The 21123-nt window shown below is 35.7% G+C and overlaps 1 protein-coding gene across 4 annotated transcripts in view; it reads right to left on the bottom strand.

Annotated features, from left to right (window-relative positions):
• The window catches only part of ATG5 (autophagy related 5), an 85139-nt gene that overhangs the window by 17766 nt on the left and 46250 nt on the right, over positions 1 to 21123 (bottom strand). For all 4 annotated transcript variants that reach the window (XR_012622581.1, XM_074819417.1, XM_074819419.1 and 1 more), the window contains exon 7: positions 9568 to 9685. Coding sequence is in view for 3 of the 4 variants with exons in the window: in XM_074819417.1 (XP_074675518.1) it covers positions 9568 to 9685 (118 nt within the window). In the remaining variant the exon portion in view is untranslated. The remainder of the gene's footprint in view (positions 1 to 9567; positions 9686 to 21123) is intronic.

The following is a 21123-nucleotide window of genomic DNA, read 5'->3' as shown; positions in this document are numbered from 1 at the left end:
CACTGGTGAGTTTTTAATAATTTTTTAGTATGCATGTACACTACAAGACCTCTAGCCCTTCACAATACTGTCATACCCATGTGGGATCAAAGTGTGGATAGTAACTGCCTAAAACTCATGAGGGCTAGTTATATTTCTAAATTTAGGTGGTCTGGAAAAGTATTTCAACACTGTACCTCCATAGCACTGAAATGGAGAGACTAGCCTGCAGGGAGCACAGATTGTCACACTTACTACCTAGATGTGGAGAGCAAAAGCTTTGTAAGTTTGCTCACAACTGGAGCAGCAAGGACTGGGATGGTGCCGTGCAGCTCCTGTGGTATATGCCAGGTCCAGCTAATTCTGACCTCAGACAGAGCAAGCTCAGTTATATTTCAGGTTAATCCAAAGACATGCACACTGCATACACATCTACCTCCTTCTATTGCACTATTTGTCACTTGCATCAAAATTAGGAGCCCACACAGCAAATCTCATCTAAATTCAATTTTCTGTTTGACTAATTTACTGGAAGTCAGTGCTTAGAAAACTGAGGGAGAACAAAAACAATTAATATGTAGTCTCTCATACAATATACATTAAAAAAAGCTGAGAGGTAATTGAAAACAGTTGATCCTTAATTTCATAAAATCATTCAGTACAGCAAGTCTTAAGAGAAAAATCCTGGAAGTCTTTTTGATCCTTGTTTTATTTTTGAAAGAACTAATGACACTGCAGTAGAAAGAGGTCAGTTCACACAGCTTTTCTGAATGAACAACAATGCTGTGAAAACTGGGATTGATTGATAGCCTACTGTTTGCGTCATTATGTCCAAATGTTTACCATTTGAGTCTTCAAGGAAGCATGAGACAAAAATCAAAACAACTTTTATGAAGACTTCAACAACACTGGCAAATTAAAATTGTATCCAGAATTGTTTAGACATGATAGCAGTGGAAGAAAACTGCTTCCTTCTGCATTATACAATTTTTATCTTTGCATTACTCACAATGTCTTAAATTTCTGGTGTGGAAGAGGAAAGAAGTCTTTCCCTCCCCCAGAACAACTCTGGTTTATATCATTTTAACCCTTTGCCTCTTCAAAGCATTCTGTTGAACTCAACACTGTTTCCTCTTGCAGTTGTTGCTCTGTAGTTATGTAAGATCATACTGTGCTCATCCCCTTCTCCTAATAAGATGAGTCACCATTTCTAAATGAACTGTTTACAGTATTAAGATGTTCTTTTACAGGAACCTCATAAACGTCTGCTAAACAATTTTATTTTTTTTTAAATTGCTGTGAATTATTCACATGTTTTTTTTCAAGTTTTATAAACTCTGAAGTTCAGAACTGATTATCACTACTTCTGGAAACAAAGGCCTCTTAATTGGTAACAGGAACACCTATCATCACATGCATAAAACCATGGGGAAATGCAGCATGACCTCTCTAGCAGCAACAGATAGGTAGCACTTAATTTTATTTATCTGTTAAATGACACTGTTGCTGTAAGCAGGTAGCCTAATCTACCTAATTTCACTAAGAAAGAGATTATTAGACAGTAGGGAAAAACAGCCATGGTGCTATCTCCTTCAGGCACAGATAATTAATTTTGTTATTCAGCAGTTTTGGGAAGAATACCCCTAAGTAATGTGTTCTACCATATCAGCTACGTGACCTTATGCTGTATTTGCAGGCAACAACATGGTCTTAACATCTTCTCTTCCTTATCGGCACAGAAACCTTAACTATGCAGTCTAAGAGACCACAGGTAATATCGAGCTTCATATTAGCCTGTTCCTCCATAATACACTAAATCTTCTCACAAATAGTAATAACTCTCAAGTTTTTTAAAAGACTGCCTAATTTTCTGGAACTGGAACTACTGCTGACAATTTCACTTTACCACACAAGAACTGCCCAATTAAAGGATCAACTTTTGTCTGTGCAAGTGGCATCCACAAGCACAGGAACAAAGATCAGACAAGTTTACAAGCTGTAGCATGAGTAATCAGAATAATCTGATTCTAACCCTGGAATCCTCATGAATGAGTGTTTCATATTAAAATAAAAAAAGACATCTGTCATGAGCTTAGATTCAAAACTACATGATGCACAGTCTATGAGAAGTAAAACTAGGACTTTGGACTGTTGGTTGGAAAGGATCTTTGTACAATTTCAGGAGTATAAAATGATGAACAAAAAGGGGGATACTGGACAATTTTATTCTGGACTTCCCTGAGTAACCAGGACATAAGTCTTCTTGGAGGATGTCTGAAAACCAAGAGATCTAAACTGGGAAATGAAAGAACGTTGATAGAGAGACATGGTCCCTATTTAATATCTAAATATTTTATATTTTCATATCCAACGGTAGAAAAAATGTTGAAAAACTCATTGAAACTGAAGTGGAAGTACAGGTAATGGAACACCACAGGACAAAAGGATGGAAAGCACAAAGAAAGAACTAAAGCAGAAGTGACAATGAATAACTACTTCCCTGAAGATCTAGATTTATTTCTATTAAGAAATCAACTAAGGTTTGAAAAATTACAAAAATAGTTATACAAATTATGGTGAGCTTAGTCAAAGAAGAAGAGGAGCCAATTTTAAAGGACAAAAAAGCAGATATTAAAAGAGTAACACAGAGCAACAAGAATTATGTATAACTAGAATAGAGGTATTGAAGGAACGTGATGGAGGAAGAAGAAAGGAAACAGCTATAGAGCCATTCACATGAAAGAAAAAAAGTTGGGTCAACACAATTAAAAAAAGCCTGAAAGATAAGTGTCACTCTTCCATGATGCTGGGATCAAGATCAGAAATAATTAAACACTGTCCAAAACCTAAATGATTAGCTTGCCTTGGTTTTAAGTATGAACAACCAGGGAGAAACAAATGTAAAAACAAAACCAAGCACAGCCCCCCCAACAGGATATGATCACAACTAAGAACTAAACACAGTTTAATATGTTCGAATTGCAGAACTTGCAAAGTTTTACTTTAGAAAACTGAAATGAAATTGCACATCTTCTAGTAAGGATTACCAATAACTCTAGGAGGTCAGGAATAGTAGTCCATGAATAACAAGTTAAGTATTATCTATACAACCACAGAACTCCCAAGTTCAATTTCAATTGTATGCAGCTTTTAGATGAATTTAAGTAAACAATAATTATGGAAATACAGTAAATAAAAAATGTACTAATACACAGCATAGGTTTACCCGTAGTAAAATGTCAGGCCAAGGTGTGTGTCTTTCATTTATGAACTGCTGTGTAACTGATAAATTACAATTTATTTTTACAATAACTAAAACCCAAATTATAACATGCCTTAGAGATTTCAGTAGGCTGCAATACAGAGGAAGTGATTACTGGATTAGTTTGTCTTTGAGAATATTAATTTTAATATTTATTAAACATGACAAGTAGGACTTCACTGTTTCCCAGACTTCATGTCAACACAGAAGGACCAGAAGCAAGAAAAAAAATTTGAAACAAATTAAATGCATCAATATTTAATGCAAGGTGATGCACTTTCTGTGATGACTTGGTCTTACTATTTCTGTTGCCACATAACCACAACCTCTGCCTATGAAGCAGCTAAACAGGCACCAAGAAAAACTACTCAGCTAATGAGAAAACATCTGATTTAACACATTTGCTGTCTAAATACTCATTTAGACAGAAAATTAAGAGAGGGTTATATTAGATCAGTTCTAACCTAGTCTTCCGGAAGAAAGTACTGTACAGTACTGCAGTAGGAGTCCTGTAAGGTGAAAAAAGAACAGCTTCTCTGAAGGTTCTCTCCACATTGTATTATTCTTAAAGATGTTTGCTATTAATAAAGGTAGCCGTTCTCCCTGTTGTTCTAGAGGAACAGGGTATCCTTTACAGTCAAGATAATTAATGTAATTGCCAAAAGTTTTAAGAACTACACTGGCTTCTTAGTGCTTGTTCTAATTTGAAGTACTGCTTTTCTTCACAATTTCTGATCATTACTAGTAATCTATAAATTGCTTGATATGCATTTTGACAAATGGCTTCCAAACTGCTATACTCTCTGCAACAATTCCACTGCAGTGATTAGGACAAAAAAAAAAGATCAAGGTGACACTCCTTCAGTCCGAAGAGTTAAAGGACAGACTCTAGTAGAAGCCACTCTTTCCTTTGGTCTAACAATGCCCATGACAAAAATCCTTTAACTTCTATCCATCAGTTTTCCTCTGATGAACAGTTTAAGGAGATGAAACTATTCAGCATTCCAGAAAGGTGAGCACTGTACAGCATTCCATTAAGCAGGAAAATATATACATAATTGAATAAAGGATCAGTTTGAGGACAGACGGGGAAGTATGGGTCGGGATAATAGCTGCTCCAAGTTTTTATTTGTTAGAGAACTTCAACAAACAATAAAAGCCTTGAATAAATAGTTTCATAAGCTAATTTAAATAAAATGCAGTATCTAAACAGTTACCCACAGTCTATAACAGTCCAAAGTAACATCGACACAGTATTTCACAAAGACCATTTCCACTATCAGTGTTTTAATGTCACTATTCAACCTGTTCTACTTCTGACAATGTTATTCACATCATGTTTTCAACAGTTGGCAATCAATGTATATATTCAATCCACATATATATAAAAATACATTTTTTCATTGAAATATTTTTTCTCAGCACAGTTAAAAGAGAGACTTAATTATATCCATATTTCCTAAAGCAAAGGCATATAGACACTGTGGGTGGTTCTTGAAAGCCTTCCCTCCCTCTTCTTGTGGTGGTCCCTAAGTATCTGGCAGCAGGAACAGCTCACATATATGGCTACAAATGCTGACTCTGAAAATCATATATTCTCTGTGTTCCCACGGCACAAAGCTCAGTTACGGATGTCACCATAGACAAGCAATCATCACAATTACCACGAAGCTTCCAGTTGAATGAAAAGTAATTGGAAAAGAGAAAAACATGGAGGAAAAAGGGGGAAAAAAAAAGAGTTCAACAGACAGAGAAAACCAGAAAGAAAGAGAAGCTGCACTGACAAAATGATGCAGCTAATGTCACCAATGCATTCATTCACTAAAGAGGGGGTTAAAAAAGAGTCTTGGAAAAATATCTAGGTTTTTGAAAACAAGAGTGAAAAAGGTTGAAAGCAAGTTGCTTCACCAATATCTATTATGTCTTTAAGCATATCTTTGACAAGACACTACTTTTTTTTCCTTTTTTTCAGAAAAATTAAGTAGATCTAAACTTTGGTAACACTGAATAAAGTCTGAAAATGCACATGTGGAAATGTCTGTCATCATTTTCTAACGTATATTTGATAAAGTATACTGTTTTGTTGCAACGTTATTCTAACGCCTTGACCAGAATAAATATAAATTGTAGATTAAGACAAACCATATAAATTTACAAGAACAAAAAATTAGAAGATACCAAAAAAGGTCCAGAGGACAAATTTTTAATATCATGAAAATCAAACGGTCTTGACCACAAGCTTTTTTTCCTTCAGAAACTGTTTCATCACGATATTTCTGTGGAAAGAGACTATTATCATCATTTTATGATATACTTAAGTCAAAGAGACATTATGGCCAGAAGTATCCATTTTTTGGAGGACGGGAAAGACGAAGAGTAATGAGAGGCCTAGAACTTGATTCAGAGAGTGCCTGGTGTTTGCACACTCAAAGCCCCAGAGCTCTCACTGATTCCAAGTACAAGCAAGCTGTTCAGCAGAACACTCACGTTGATCACTGGGTTTTTCCAGTGCTCCTCTCTATAAAATGGGTGGTTTTGTAACACTCAGCTTGCTTAGTATCACATGAATGAAATCCCTAGAGGATAAAACTGAATTCAATTCCCAAAGTCAGTTTTCAGCTGCCTAAATTATACTACTTCCTGAAGTACATTCATTCTCCATCCATCATTTCAACAGTCAGGACAATCATTTTTCACTACACAGCTCTGACACCAAAACATGCCCAGCCTGTGCAGGAAGACAAAAGTGAAAACAAAGGGACATGAGAGGTGGAGAGTGATTATAAGCTGTATAATGAGCAGTGTGCATGTCATGGAAATTAAGATTGTACAAGCAGTCTACAACTCTGGTATCTCCTAAATTTTACGTATTCAACTTCAAATGGATACAACTACTTTAGAAGAAAAACATTTATGCATAGTTTCCAAGGTTTCCAAAAAATGCTTGCACATTAAATTCTCATATGTCCATAAAATGGATAGAATCACTCAGCTCTAAAATCTCCTCTGCATTTTGAACCGATGGAGCATCTATTGACAGAGAAAGCTTGTTAAACTCTCAGTGAACCAATATCAGAGAGAAAGAGTTGACTGAGTGGGTTTCATGGAGACTTCAGTAGCACAGACATGCTGAGGTTCTTTAGTCTCAGGAGTCTAGTCTACTTGCTGGAAAACGGCTAAGTATGTCCTCATTATGGCTAACATTTCTATAGGCAAAACTCACAAGTGGCACTATGCAGTCTGGTAAATAAGGTGGGGGTTTTTTTTTAATAGCTCAGAGCATGTATTAGAGCACGAACACTTAATATGGTGCACATTAGATTTGAATAGTGAATGAGATGAGTGGATTAAGCCAAGCAAGAGCACAATCAAAGTTCACTTACTGGCTAGGTTGAATCATCAGTGAACAGTCATGAACTGAAGCAGTCAAGTCTAAATCAGTGCTGCCCTTCAGACCTCTTAACTGCACTGACCTTACCTGTGCATGTTCCTCAGCAGTAAGAATCACTGCTGTCACGGACATCCATCTTTTCAGGTCATTTTCCATAAGTTTGATCCCTTCTCCATAATTTTGTCCTAGTTCTCCTTCCGTCTGATCTATCTCCTAGGTCTTTTTTTCTTTCTGTGTTGCCATGCTTAATTTTCTACTTTGTATTCCTGTCTGGGGTGCAGTCTACTTGTACAGCAAACCCTGAACAAGTTTTCCCCCAGTCCCTTATCTGACTACCTCCAGCTTGACCTGACCACCTATCCACCTGCATCTTCTCACTTTGCCAGTGCAAACTGCCCTTCTTTTCAACTTCTGATTCAATTTGTTTCTCCAAATGGGTCTCCAGACCATCGGAATCACTTCATCAGCAGGACTTCCACTGCCATTCTTTCACAGATGCCTTACACAATCTCTGTGTATGATCCAGATGCAATATGCTGCTTTTTCTCTCTCATCCTTTTACCATCTCCTAACCCACTTACTCTGTCCAGGTGTTCACAGTTATTATGTCAGTTTTTGGCTGTCGCTCCAGTCTCTTTCATCCTGCCACATTGTTTATAGTTGCTCTCCCCATCACATTTAATGACTCCCAGATCTGTCATTTTCTTCCGAATTACTTGTTGAGTCAGTCTGCCTCCCCCTCCACTGGCTCTATGTACCAGTCTACCCCCATATCTCCTCAAGAGTTCATATTATTGTCTGCATTTAGCTCAGCTTTCATTCTGTTACCTACCAAAAGAGGAGAACACACTGAATATAAGAGCAACAATTGGACAATGCAACAATACAAAGCCACATTACAGGAGAAATTCTGCTGCATCCCAGATAGCTCATACCCATGAGAAGGATCAAATTTATTGAACTTTAAGTTTGCAAGTTGCTCAGTAGGATCTTAAATATCAGAACTAGGCCAAATTGAAGCAGATTTATACTGGAACAGACAAGTATATTCCAATATAAGGAAAAAAATAAAAATACGAGCAGTACATGAATTTTAAAATAACACTTTCAGAGATAATTCTTCATGAATGCCCAAGGACTCAATCTTATCCTCTCCAAATTTCAAATTTCTCCTCCTAAGTGTAAGGATAGTACCTATTTTCTTCCAAGTAATCACCATTTTTTGCCCCCATTGAGTAAACAGTTTAAGGGGTTTTTTTAGCCTTTAACAAAAATGAAGCAAGCAATTAGCATAGCACAATTCTATTCTGCTATTAAAGGCTGGCACATTTGTCAACATCTGAAAAGGACTGCTAATGGGAAGCATCATGTCATTGGTACACAGATAAAACTATATAACATTCACGCATTTAATAAAACCCACTTTCATTAAATGTAACCAGCACATTCCCCATCTGCAGCTTTAGCAAATCCACATAAACAACATCATGCATTATATCTTGGAATAACTTTTGCACAAATGCTTTTTGAGTTTTTCATTTAATTTGTACTCGACTGCCTTCCAAGTCAAAATGCATCATCCTTCTTACTCTTTAAAATTCACTTTGTACCTTTTCAGTAGTGTCTGTAGGATCCTCACACTTAACTACTTAAAGATGGTTAAACTTGCTTGTGCTAACATTCAAGTATCTATTTGTATCTTACTTTATCTTTTGGACAGTTAGTTGAAAGCATTACTTAAAATTATGCTCTAAAATTTATAGTAGCTTTTGGAAAACAGATACATGGCTATCAACATTCCATATTTTTCTTACCTTTTGTTATTTTTAGAAATGGTTTCCATGTGTTAACAAGTATTAAACAGGGGTAAAAAGAATACTTTGAGATTTCCGTCGATTTCTAAGATCACCACACTTAAAGAAATCCATGACAACTGTTTGATTTTGAATTACACAACTTCTGTGTACAACAACATCTTATAGATTTTGACACTGATTTCAAATTTAGTGCTTTACTGTCAAAAGGTGCTGATGCTACACTGGTGAATTCTGTGTCAAGATCTTCTCTAGAATATCAGACATTTCTCAAAACAAATTGTGATTTTTTGACTGAAAAAGTTACCCATATACTGTATGGGCATATGGGTACATATGCTGTACAGGTACTGTAAGAACCTGTACAGCAAGAACAAGATGAAAAACATTTCACACTAAATAATTTTGATCTTAATTTGCAGAGTTCATAACTTCTACATTATCCCACCTAAAAAGTATATCAGAGTTCCAGTAGTTTTAATCTTTGAAGCTAAAATAATATCCAGAAATGCTTATTTTTCTTGAAAAGTGCTATTCAACAAATGCCATTGTATGAAATGATACAATGTTACATGAACTAATTGGTATCTTGTCACACAATACTACTTAGTACACATAAACTATTACGTACTTATAACAATCTTTTCTGGTACGTTTTTCAAGGTTGAGCTTCAACAGGGGGAAAAAGTATTCTGAAAACATCTTCAATTTCTATCAATTTTGGAGTTTTATACATGAAAAGTTTATATAAAATTAAAGGTAACTTAAAATAAAACTTCTGTGGATGTTGCTTTAAGAATACTTTTTTAAAAATGCAGAAAATAACGTGAATGTTTTTATTAAGAACAACTTGATGGCAAAGGAGGACATGAATTTTAAAATAAAACTTCCAGAGATTAATCCTTCATGAATGCCTCAGGACTCAATCTTTTCCTCTCCAAACACTGCAGGTGCTGTATAATGGGCAACTAAAGGGCCAGGAAGGAGTGAAATCTGAAACTCTGGTACTGAAACATAGTCCTACCTCCAAAATCCCCATATTAAAAAAAAAAACAAACAAAGAAACAATACGTCAACAGAAAAAAAAAAATCTTATTGGACAAAAGTTATTTCTACAGTACCTTCAGGGACGATAGCACTAGGACACACATCTTTTAGCAGATCTTCCAAAGTATGCAACTGTCCTCCTGAAGCAATTGGTCGAAATAGCTTCTGTATAAAAGGTCTCTCTGTTGTTGCCTGTTTTAATAACAAAATTAGCAAAACCAACAATTTAAGGACCATGCAAATATTTGGTATTACTATTTGAGACAGGCAGAAGATAGCACAGAACAAGAGGTTTTAGCAGAAGAAGTGTCTGGCATTTCCATTTGTGAGGTTTTTTTTCCCTCCTTGCATTCCATTCATATCATGAAATGCAAGGACATTTTTGTTTATTAACAACTGAAAGCAAGTTGACACTCAAGAAAACCATGAACATAATTTATAAACAGTGTCATGGATACAAGAGTGTTAAAGTCTTTTTTTTTTTTTTTCATTTTAAATAAAAACCCTTCTGTTATGGGTTGCTTACATAATGTTGAGTTTTGTACAATGTTTGCTTAATCAATCACGCAAAACAGTACTATCTCTAATCTAGCCCAGAAAGACATCACTGCATAACTGTTAACTGACAATGATTTTAAATACTCTACATAGGCCTAAAGCATGTATTTGTACAGTACCCATTGTTTGTTCCTACTACAATTATCATAGCTCCAACAGAATATAGTGCTTTTGAAATTATTTTATTTTACAGTCTAGCCCCAATGTAGCTGTGAGCTGTTCAAAAGATGCTAAATGCATGTGCAGGATACAACAGGTGAGAGTCAATCAGTAATTGCTGATGACAGATCTACAAAGGAAATGCCTTCAAATATATACAAGCATATGAAGACAATCACCTGGCCCAAAATTTGCAGTGCATTTTACACTGATCATGTCCACAACTTAGTATCAAATAATCAAATTTTTATAAAAGTAAATATTCAACTCTAAGTTAACATACTTTCTAGGAAGTTGGACTTACTGCAATTGAAATTTCTCATTGTTCTATACTACTACACAGCACCACAAATCTTGTGCATTGCAGAACAAATGAAGACTTTACTCTTTTTAATAAAGTTTAAATAGTAACAGTGATAGGGAAGTGACAGTGAAAACAAAATTACAGTGAGAAAATAAACAGATTAAAATTACCTATTCAGGTACAGTGGCATTGAGAAGAGTTATAGGTGCGGGAAAATTTTGAGAGGCCCTTTAAGGCAGCATAAAGCCTCACAGGATCAGAGACAAGCTATACAGTTACGTACTGTGCTAGCAGTTATAACTTTTCTTCCCTATCATCCTGCCAAATAAAGAGTAGTCAGCTTGCCTGGACCTTTTCAGAATCAACAGAACATCAAACACTAAATGAAATCCACAATTTAATTAGTCAGATATTTTATACAGGATGCATCTTAAAATGAAAAACATAACTCAAGAATTGCTGGGTTTTAATCAGAGAGTTACCAGTATTTCCATCTAAAGGAAAGGATTTGAATTTTCTGCCTAAACACTCTGCTGCTACTCTAACAGTATTGAAACAACTAAAAGTTACTGCACATACTGAACTCACAAAGTAGAAAAAGAATTCCTACATGTGCATAAGCTGGCAGCCCAAAACCATAAAACCTGAGGCTTCCCTACATACTCCATCATATTTTCAGTAACTTGTCAAGTTCATAGTCTCTGCTGTTTTGTAATGAACCACTTTACACTAAAAAACACCTCTCATCATTTAAACTTATTTTGTTTAAACTGATTTAAACTCAACCAAGAAGCTTTACAAGTAATACGAGTTTGCATAATGATTTATTTTATATAAAAAGCAAAGTACAAGAAAATTAACTACTCCCTGAAAATATCATATCAATTTTATTAAATATTTGCTCAAAAGTACATTTTCCATATATTTTCTAAGATGTCTTCTGCTTTGTAGAAATGTTTTAAATTAAAAAATCTCAATGCACAATTTAAAAGTGACTAATTGAAAAGATGACAAATTGCTGTAGTCACAGAACCATCACAATACCATGTCTGTCTGAAAGCAATATGCGGCAAAGCCCCATCTGAAATACTGCTCTTTCACTGGTGCTGAAACACAATTTTTCTGCTGGTATTTGGGTGTGTATCTTTGGCTTCTTTTTGCTTAATATTAGACCAGAATCACCAAGTACTTTGTTGCAGAAAAGAAACAAGCAATGTTTCCAGTGTTTCTATTTTGTTGGGGAAAAAAAAAGAAAAAAAAAAAAAAAGACTCCACTCACAGGAAACTAGACAGGCAGGTTATCAGACTGAAAGATTAAATGGAAGTGGCAGCTAAGACTGAAAATCACCAGTAAACTCAGGTAAGAAAAAATTTGTGTCAGAAAGGGAAACAACTATTTCTGGGTGTGTAGCAAAAGCAAGTTCTGAAGACCTAGCCTAAGGTGGTCCTCCTTAACTTGCCCTACCTCTTGTTCCAAGTTTTACAGTTTTAATAATGTCATCTACAGTTGCTTCAACTGCTCCATATTTTGACTGTCATTCTGAAACTAGTCACATATTAAGAGGGATTACTTGGCTCTTAAACTCATTTCATATATCCTGATACCTGCAGAATAAGGCAAATAGAAACATTTGACTGGCTTCTGGAAAAAATCACCAATGAATAAAAAATACCACATCAGAGAGGGCTTTTACATATGTAAACAGCTAACATTAGATGGCCAAAACAAGCCAGCAAGGCAGCCTATGCAACAAATAACATCAGAGATGTAGGAGGGAGAACATCTGAATAGCAGGCCAAAGATTTGAGTATCATCATCAAACAGGTGACTATACAATAAAGAAAGATAAGCGCAGATTTATTCCAATTCACATTCATTATTTTGCAATATTGGCATGCCTGCAGGCTGCATAAACTGATGATCACAGCAGATAATAAAATGCTTTATAAGCAAAATTGTGTGTATGTAGACCTCTAACTCCACACCATTCAGTGCTGCTGTTCTGAGCTTCCTATCTCCAATCATGCTTTCTTAAACAAAAGCAAAACTAAAAATCAATCATTTGCTTTTGCAATTGGCAGTGTGACTCAAACAGATTAAAACAATTTTATAAGTTAAATTAATGCTGCAAAATATTTCTGTATAAATAACTGGCCAATATCTACAGTTCTTTTTTGCACTTCCCTGCACACTTCCTGTTTATACAACATATTTAACATTTTGAAGTATTAATTTATGTTCCACCTATCAAGACATCCTAAAATTATGCTAGGACAACAGAAGAATCTAGTGTGGTACTTGCATCCTAATCAACTCCACAACAGAGTAAAGGTGATCACATAGCTAAAAATATCAATACTGCTTAACTGATACTTGTGATTCCTATTTCATCATTCTATTAACAAAAGCTTACAAAAAGAGCTAGGCAAACACGTATTGAAGGAAATACTGTTCTAGGCCCAAACTTGTGATGTTAAACTTCAAATTCTCCTTTCACTTAATTTGTAATCTCAAATTAAAAACCACAGGAGACACTGAATTACTTACTAAATTGATTTGCTCTCCTATGGTCCAATCTTACTTTTAACTTGTGTTTTCAATCTTAAAATATTTCCCTATTCACAATTGCTGCTACTTCCCAGCATACCTTCCAGTTTATGCTTCTAAATAAATAGATTCTGAAAGATTTGTGTCAGCTGGAGTCTCAGTATTTTACTTCAAAAAATTATTATACTCATTTCTTCATTGACTATTTTATAAGCAATCACTTCATGCTTCAGTCAGGAAAACCTTGAAACAGTATTTTCAAAGTGCACTAGTAAATAATATACTTATACACCCTAAGGCTAGAGATTTGAGGTACAGCGTAACTTGAAATCCATTATTTAAATGCCAAATACACAACATCAAGGTAACTGCATTTTCACTACTGAACTGTAGTACAGTATACCTATACACAAACACTATATTCCAGTAAATTAGCTGCAAACCTACAGATTTTTTTAAAAATTATGTAAAATAATCCATGTTTGTTACTTACAGACTTAAATTGTGTCCTCTTCCCAAAGAATTAAAAAGGTAATTTATTCATTTCAGTACAAATGAAGGAAGCCTTTTCTTAACAAGCTGCCATTACTCAAAGAGCAGTTTGAGAAGCAGAAGGAAAAAAACAGATTCCTCTCTGATACAAAACATATTTAAAGCAAAAAACTGTTTGATTCTTAATTCTTCATTAATGTTTGGGGAAAAAAAAAAAAAGGAAGTGATATGTTTCTTTCCACTTCACATCTTGTATGATAGCAAACAAGACTCAGAAATGGTTACTATGTCAGACAGAACTATAATAGTTATATTTATTATGATCCAAAACCAACACTTTCTGACTTTAGCTTTTAAAAATCTCAATATAAGATACAGAAATCTTACACCCCAAAATACATCTTATTAAAGCAACTCAAAGCAAGTTACTTGATAGAAGCAAAATGGAAGAATGTTTAAATGAAAATTCTGATACAAATGGATGACTAAAACAGAGGGAGACTTCCCATTCACTCTGAAATTATCATCACAAAGATTTCCAAAGGAGGAAAATCATTTTAGTCACCATGTACCTTTGTTAAATTTATACACAGTTTAACACTGTGTTTTACCAAGATGAATGTGATAAAGCCAAAGATTAAATAATTGCATCACATTCAGTGCCCTCAGACAATTGGAATTACAATGCAAGAGAGAAAATATAATGTTAATATATTGACCAACTAAAAAACCCAACCCAGCAAATATAACATGAGAATGCTAGTTTAATAAATGCCTCTAAAATATCCCTGGATCACTTTTTCTTATTAGTCTGGTATTTTTTCTGTGCTGCAAGGAACTTTGATCACTGTCCTTAAAATCATGTATTATTCACCACAGATTTGCTCCAAGCTGTAGTTATAAAATTCAATTTATAGGTGTTGTGGTAACAGCAAAGCTGACTTCCAGAAAAATATAAAATTAAGTAAATAAGCTGCTCAGAATAATCATATTGGTTTATTAAATCTTAAGAAGTTAACTGAATTTCTGCATTAAAAAGTATTAATTACCCACCTCTGTTTCCTTAAGTGATTATTTTACTTCAACATACCAAATTCAATGCTAACAGTCCACAGAGCAGGAAGAGTGGATGGAATTTGCAACTCTGTTATTAAACCATTTAAAATTACTTTTATGTCTGTTCCCTCCAAAGATTCTGCAGGGGCTCTTAAGCTGCCAGAATGCAAGGAGTTTCAAGAAAAGTTGTTCTCTCACTTTTTATGCTCACAGGTTGACAGTGTGAAAACCAACAGAGACTTTCAGAGAAAGATGGGCTCAAGTTTACACCTTTCTTTTTGCGAGAAGGACACAAGGTAACTATTTTGTAATTGCTCTAATGCCCAAGACTCTGCAGCAACACTCTCAACTAATGCTTTAAGGGTCTGTTTGCAAATCACTGCTTTCTGATGACAACACAGAGGGGAGGAAATTCAAATGCTGATAATATTTATTCTAACTAGAATACTGAAACAAGGTATTTCTACAAGTTTGTCCCACTAAAAAGAAAAAGTAAAACCAGCTTATTCCTACACAAAGCCTAATTTACAGCTGCAGTGCAAGGTTGTCTCTGACACTTTAGAGCACAGCTTTCATGCTATGTAGAACTTTCCAGTGACAAAATGAGAGGTTACCTTCAGGAAACCCAATGCTCAAAATGAAACACACTAAAATACCTCTTTTTATTTTTATCTATTTATTTCTTAAAAAGAACACAGTCCCCTTATTTTAAATAATTTTCTCAGAAGCATCGGTTACACTGTTGCCATCATATATAATTTATCCCAAACAATTTCTTTGCTAGAAGAACATACCATTTGCTTAGAAAGCATATTAGTGCAGTTTGGACTAAAGAAACTCCCTCAGCAGTAGACCTCACAAACTGATTACTCAGATTTAACATTTATACCTTTACAAAGACTCAGCTAAAAAGCAGGAACTGCTCTCCTCCATTTCCCTCTGCTAGCCTTCCCTTGAAATATTAAAGCAGTGGGTCGTAAGAGAAATCCAGAGTCCCAGTGAAACAAACTAAAGTTACAGCTCTTCTTCTTCGTTTCAGGCAACATCCCCCTCCTCAAATCAAATCCACAAGCAGATTGACTATATGAAGGACAACCGGCTAAAGTTAAACTCAATCAGAAATACATATACACACTGAAAGAAGCTTCAAAGAACTCACTCTTCCTCAATCACCTATTAAAAACCTACAAACTTCATCTTTTGTAAGGCAGCAAGTTCACCCCTGATTTTCAGCTCAACAAACTGAAGTACATACAAACACACACACACAAAATGAAATGATCTCGTTTTATCCATTTGAAATCTGCCACCTTTTAAATTTCATCATTTTTTTTTGAGCTTCCATTACAAGAGGCATGAAACATGACAACATTATTTGTCTTTCTCCTGTAACCATTCCTCCTCTCCTCTCCTTCAAATCTTCGAAGCTATAGAGGACTTCGTCCAGGCACCCCATTGCTTTATTGTATAACCTTGATGACTTCTATTTCACTTACTCTCTAAGTTGTTAGGACTGGAACAACGTTCCAAGAAAATTAAGACTATTTCTAGTATTTCTTTAATTAGTCTCTGCAAACTCCATCGAATAGATGCTCTAGTTATGATTTTGTATGCTTTGAATAAAGCTGGCCCTGCTTTTGTTAGCATTCAGAATTTTGAACTGCTTACCTACAACGTCACATCACTGTTCAGAGAATAAAGTACGTCACATTACAAAATGGAACTAATTAAAATGTTTTGAATAAAAGAACTAAGTAATGGTTTTATATGTCCAATATGTAACTAAAAACTGTAAGATGAAAAGAAGTATAAACATGCTCAACACACATCTAAAATTACCAGAAAAACTGACTCACTGACAGGATGGGATATCAACTGTAAAGCTGTAAAGTCAACATATAGAATAAATCAAATGACTTGTTTTTCCCATAATACATTTTAAATTGCTCTAATAAATTACATATTTTCAGTGGCTGTAAAAATGACAACATATACCTGATTACAACCTATAGAAAAAAAACGTATCCTTTCACTTTTTCTTGAGTTTGTATTAGGATTTCTGCAGTTGTGTGGTGTGAAGGAAATTTTGGGTTCCTCATGAAAAGTCTTTATGGTGATGAACAGGAACATTATACTCTAATATTTTTAAGAGACATGCAACAACAACAAAAAAACCCAGATGAAACAAACAAGCTACACTTTATACATTTAATTCACACTAACAGCAGTCACACAAATTAGTAGTGCAGAAGTATACCACTGGATTGAAGCTTCACATAATTCCATGAATACCTGTACATACACTTTAATATGGACATAACAAATGTGTATTTGGATATATCTTTAAAACTTCTTACTCCTAAGATTTGAAGTAACATGAAAGGATAAGATATGAAAATAACATATACTGTTAAAAGAACACTGCGTAGCATGAAGGACATACAAACTGGCTCCATGGATCATTTTTCTCCTATAGAAGCATGTTACCTCAAACTGATTTTCTTACATTTGCATACTTTACATGGTCAAGAAAATATAAATTTGCAGTCAAAATTATAACCCGTACACATACCAAGTAAAGTGAAAATTTTGTTATTCTTGAAAGCACTCTTAACATTATTACACAAGCTGGAAATCCTTTAGTTTTTGAACATTAATGATCACTGTTTTAAAAGCAAGAACAACTATATGATGTGTTCCCTTGGTGGAAGCTTTAACTCATTATGGTCTGTTATGTGGCAAGGTTGTGTCAAGAACTGATGCAAGTAATACTTAGTGACATAATTAACTAGTGTCTTAGTTGAGACTGTAGTCAAATTAAAGCCACAACTAGAATTAAAAACCCATCTGGAATAAGGTTAAAATTATATGTAGTAGGGCTTACTACAGTTATGTCTAGATAGTAATATTGAACAACTTTTGGTCATGAATGGTTAAGGACTATTCTCCTAATCATGTGTGGGCAACAACTCATGTCTTCCTTGAAGCCTTTTGTTGAACAGACCACACTGTATGAAGCAACTGCTGTTCTATCCTAACTTCCTATACAATCAACAATAATTTATCATTATTACAAACCTACAGAGAAATATGGCAACTATTTCAATTAATTCTCCCACACATGTAGAGGCCATTACTTGCTCATCTTTAAAAAGATTAAGAATCATTTAAAATACCACCCTTTTCCATATTATTTAATTTGGCAACGTGCTTCCTTGCAACCTTTTAGAAAAAGCTTTATGTAATAGCAACAAAACGAGTTATTATAACCACATAAAACATTTGACAGTTAAAGTCCTAGCACATGTTCTTCTAATCTAGAAGAGATATGCCTAGTTAGAACATATCCTTTACCTAATTCAAGTGATTAAAAATTTAATGGGTTGGCTTAATGGGTTGGCTTAATTGTAACACTTCAGAATAGAAGACATTGCTTCAGTTTCTATAACAGTTTCTAAAGATGCATCATGCTGTCCACATTGATTTTGTGTCCATGTCAAACATATTCACATCACACTGCATAAGGGCATAAAGGAGAAAAAAAGGCACAAACTTCTCTCAGATCCTTCTAGCAATCCTAGATTTCAGCTTTGTAGCATCAAGTAGAAGCCTGTCACAGAATTCATAAGATCAATGGTTCCTAAGGAACAGTCTAAGCTTCTGTGGCTTGATAGAACATCTTTTGGGTTTTCCAAATGGCCTTTCAGCATGGTAGTATGTTGATTCTGAATCACCGAATCCCAGAATGGCTGAAGCTGGAAGGGACCTCTGGAGTTCATCTGGTCCAAATCCTATGCTCAAGCAGGGCCACCTATAGACAGATACCCATATCCAAGTGGCTTTTAACTACCCCAAGGATGGGGACTTGGGATAGCGTTAATTTTTCTTCTTAGAAGCTCAAATAGTGCTGTGTTTTGGATTCAGTAGGGGATTTTGTACAAGAAGAATGTTGATAATACACTGATGTTTTCAGTTGCTAAGACATCAAGGACTCTCCAACTCCCCATGTCCTGTCCATGAGCAGGTGTACAAGAAGCTGGGAGGAGGCACAGCCAGAGCACCAGACCCAAATTAGCCAATGGAATATTCCATATCATGTAATGTCATACCCAGTATATAAATGAGGGGCAGCCGGGAAGGAAGAGGGTTCTCTTTCGCTTCCAGGATTGCAATTGTGGGATCTTGGTTTTTCAGAATCGCTAGCCGGGAAGGGGCTGGGTATCAGTCGTCAGGTGGTGAGAAATCGCATTGTGTATTACCTGTTTGTACTTTCTGTTATTGTTATTGGTTTATTTTATTACAATTATTAAACTGTTTTTATCTCAACCTATGAGTCTCCCTTCACCCTTCCAATTCTATTCCCTATCCCCCAGGCAGAGGGAGGGTGAGGGAGCAGCTGCATGGTGTTTGGCTGCCAGCCAGGTTCAAACCACAACATGACTCCACACTCTCTCTGGGCAACCTGTGCCAACGCTCAGTGACTCTCACAGGGAGAAAGTGTTTCCTGATGTTAAGATGGAGCCTCCTGCATTTCAGTTTGTGCCCATTGCTTCTGGTCCTGTCACTGGGCACCACTGGAAAGTGCCTGGCTCCTTCTTCAATGCACTCTCCCTTCAGATATTTATACACATTGATGAAATCTCTCCGAGCCTTTTCTTCTCTAGGCTGAACAGTCCCAACTCTCTCAGACTTTTCTTCCCCTCATATTAGATACACCAGTCCCTTAATCATCCTAGTGGCCCTTTGCTGGACTCTCTCCTGTAGCTCAATGTCTCTTCCGTACTGGGGAGCCCAGAACTGGACGCAGTACTCCAGGTGTGGCCTTACCAGTGCTGAGTAGAGGGGAAGGATCACCTTTCTTGACCTGCTGGCAACACTCCTCCTAAACCAGCCCAGGACACCATTTAACATTCCTTGCCGTAGGTCCCATGGCTGAACTTCCTGTATTCTCTGAATTCAAAGTTTATCTAGAAGAACCCTCACATTTATGAGTGTAGACACTGAAACCATTATGAGATCTTCAGAGATTGTACTCTCTTCCATCTGAAGTGAATCTGTCTGTTTTATAAAAAGTTCTTACTGTAGAACTTCAGTCCCACTGGGTACACTTGAGTCTACTGTAAGAGTGGTTGCAGACCTGTTAGATTAAGGAAGGCCACAATGTAACCACATCCCTTTAAGAGTAAGGTATTTTCATATTGTTTCTGAGCAAGTCTGCAAATGGTTGATAAATTCCATTGCTGTTGGGAAATACGGATTATTTAATAGCAATTCTTCTTCTTTGAAGTGTGTTTTATGTCCACAGATCTTTCTTCTGCAAGCTGCCAAATCATCTATGGAAGGACTGAGTTTACTCTTTCTTCAGTTCTCAACAAAGATTTTCATATTTCTTCAACGTTTCTGTGAGAAAACAGTTGGACAGACGAAGGGTTGAGAATGTATGTACATCTGTTCTTCAAGGTGTGTTAAAGAACACCCTTAAAATGCTCATTATGCTGTGATAATACTCCAAGCAGTATTCATTACAAAGCATGATCACTTGGATAATGGTCCTAAAGTCCCTTATTAAACGAAGGCTGAAGCACCACAAAAGTCATGTTATTTTGGTTTCCTTAACGTGACAAAAATTAACAAATGTGTGAAGAATCTCCCTAAGTCTGCAAGATGGCCACTAATATTGCTAGAGCAGAAAGAGATTGAGCCCTAATCAATACTTGCTTGTATCCTAACCAACTTGGACAAGATTCTTAACTGAATATGGGGTTTAAAAAAAGCTGTGTTGAAGTGGACAGTGCTTTGGGGTTTTTGCTGAACAGATGAAGAACTCTCCTAAAGGACTCTTCCCAGTCCAAGTCAAAAGACAAAGTCCACAACACAAAAAAAATATGCAGCAAAACTTCAGTCTGGGATGCATGCAGTATTGGCAAGACTCTGGCAACACAGCATCTTGAATATTGACCTGGGAAAACGCTAAGTATTTGGGATTGATCAAAACATGGTATTGTTCTTATATGTAGCGATAGAAAAAGGACCATCTATAAGAGCTTGTATAGTCCGGCCATTTTGGTTTAAAGAATTGCTTGGAGTTTTAATAATAGGTAATAGTAACATAAAGACACTAAGAACAGATTCATTCATTCAACAGACTCCCACAGAGGAAAAAGATCTCTCATAAGAGAGGAAGGAGAGAGAAATCAAGATCTCTAAGAAGCCTATCAGTAACTAAGTAAATGAAAAACCCTGAAAAACTCTTAATCTGCAGATATATAGCTGATACATCCAACTAAGAAAGATAGCAACTTTGCCAGAAAGGGATAAATCCCTCTAGAACTAAAGGGGTACATGCTGTAATCCAAAATACAGTGCAGATACCTTGCCTAGAGGCAGCAATTTTGCTTCACAACAATCTAAAACTCTAACTGCTTCTCTAAATAAGCATTTTATTTGCTGCCTTCTGCACTACATTTGTGACAGGGATAGAGTACATCTGTAATACTATGAAAGCAACCCAGT

Source organism: Strix aluco, chromosome 3 (assembly GCF_031877795.1).
Source record: "Strix aluco isolate bStrAlu1 chromosome 3, bStrAlu1.hap1, whole genome shotgun sequence".
NCBI classification, from domain to species: domain Eukaryota; kingdom Metazoa; phylum Chordata; class Aves; order Strigiformes; family Strigidae; genus Strix; species Strix aluco.
The sequence above is the reverse complement of the archived record's forward strand: the minus strand, read 5'-3'. Positions and strand labels throughout refer to the sequence as shown.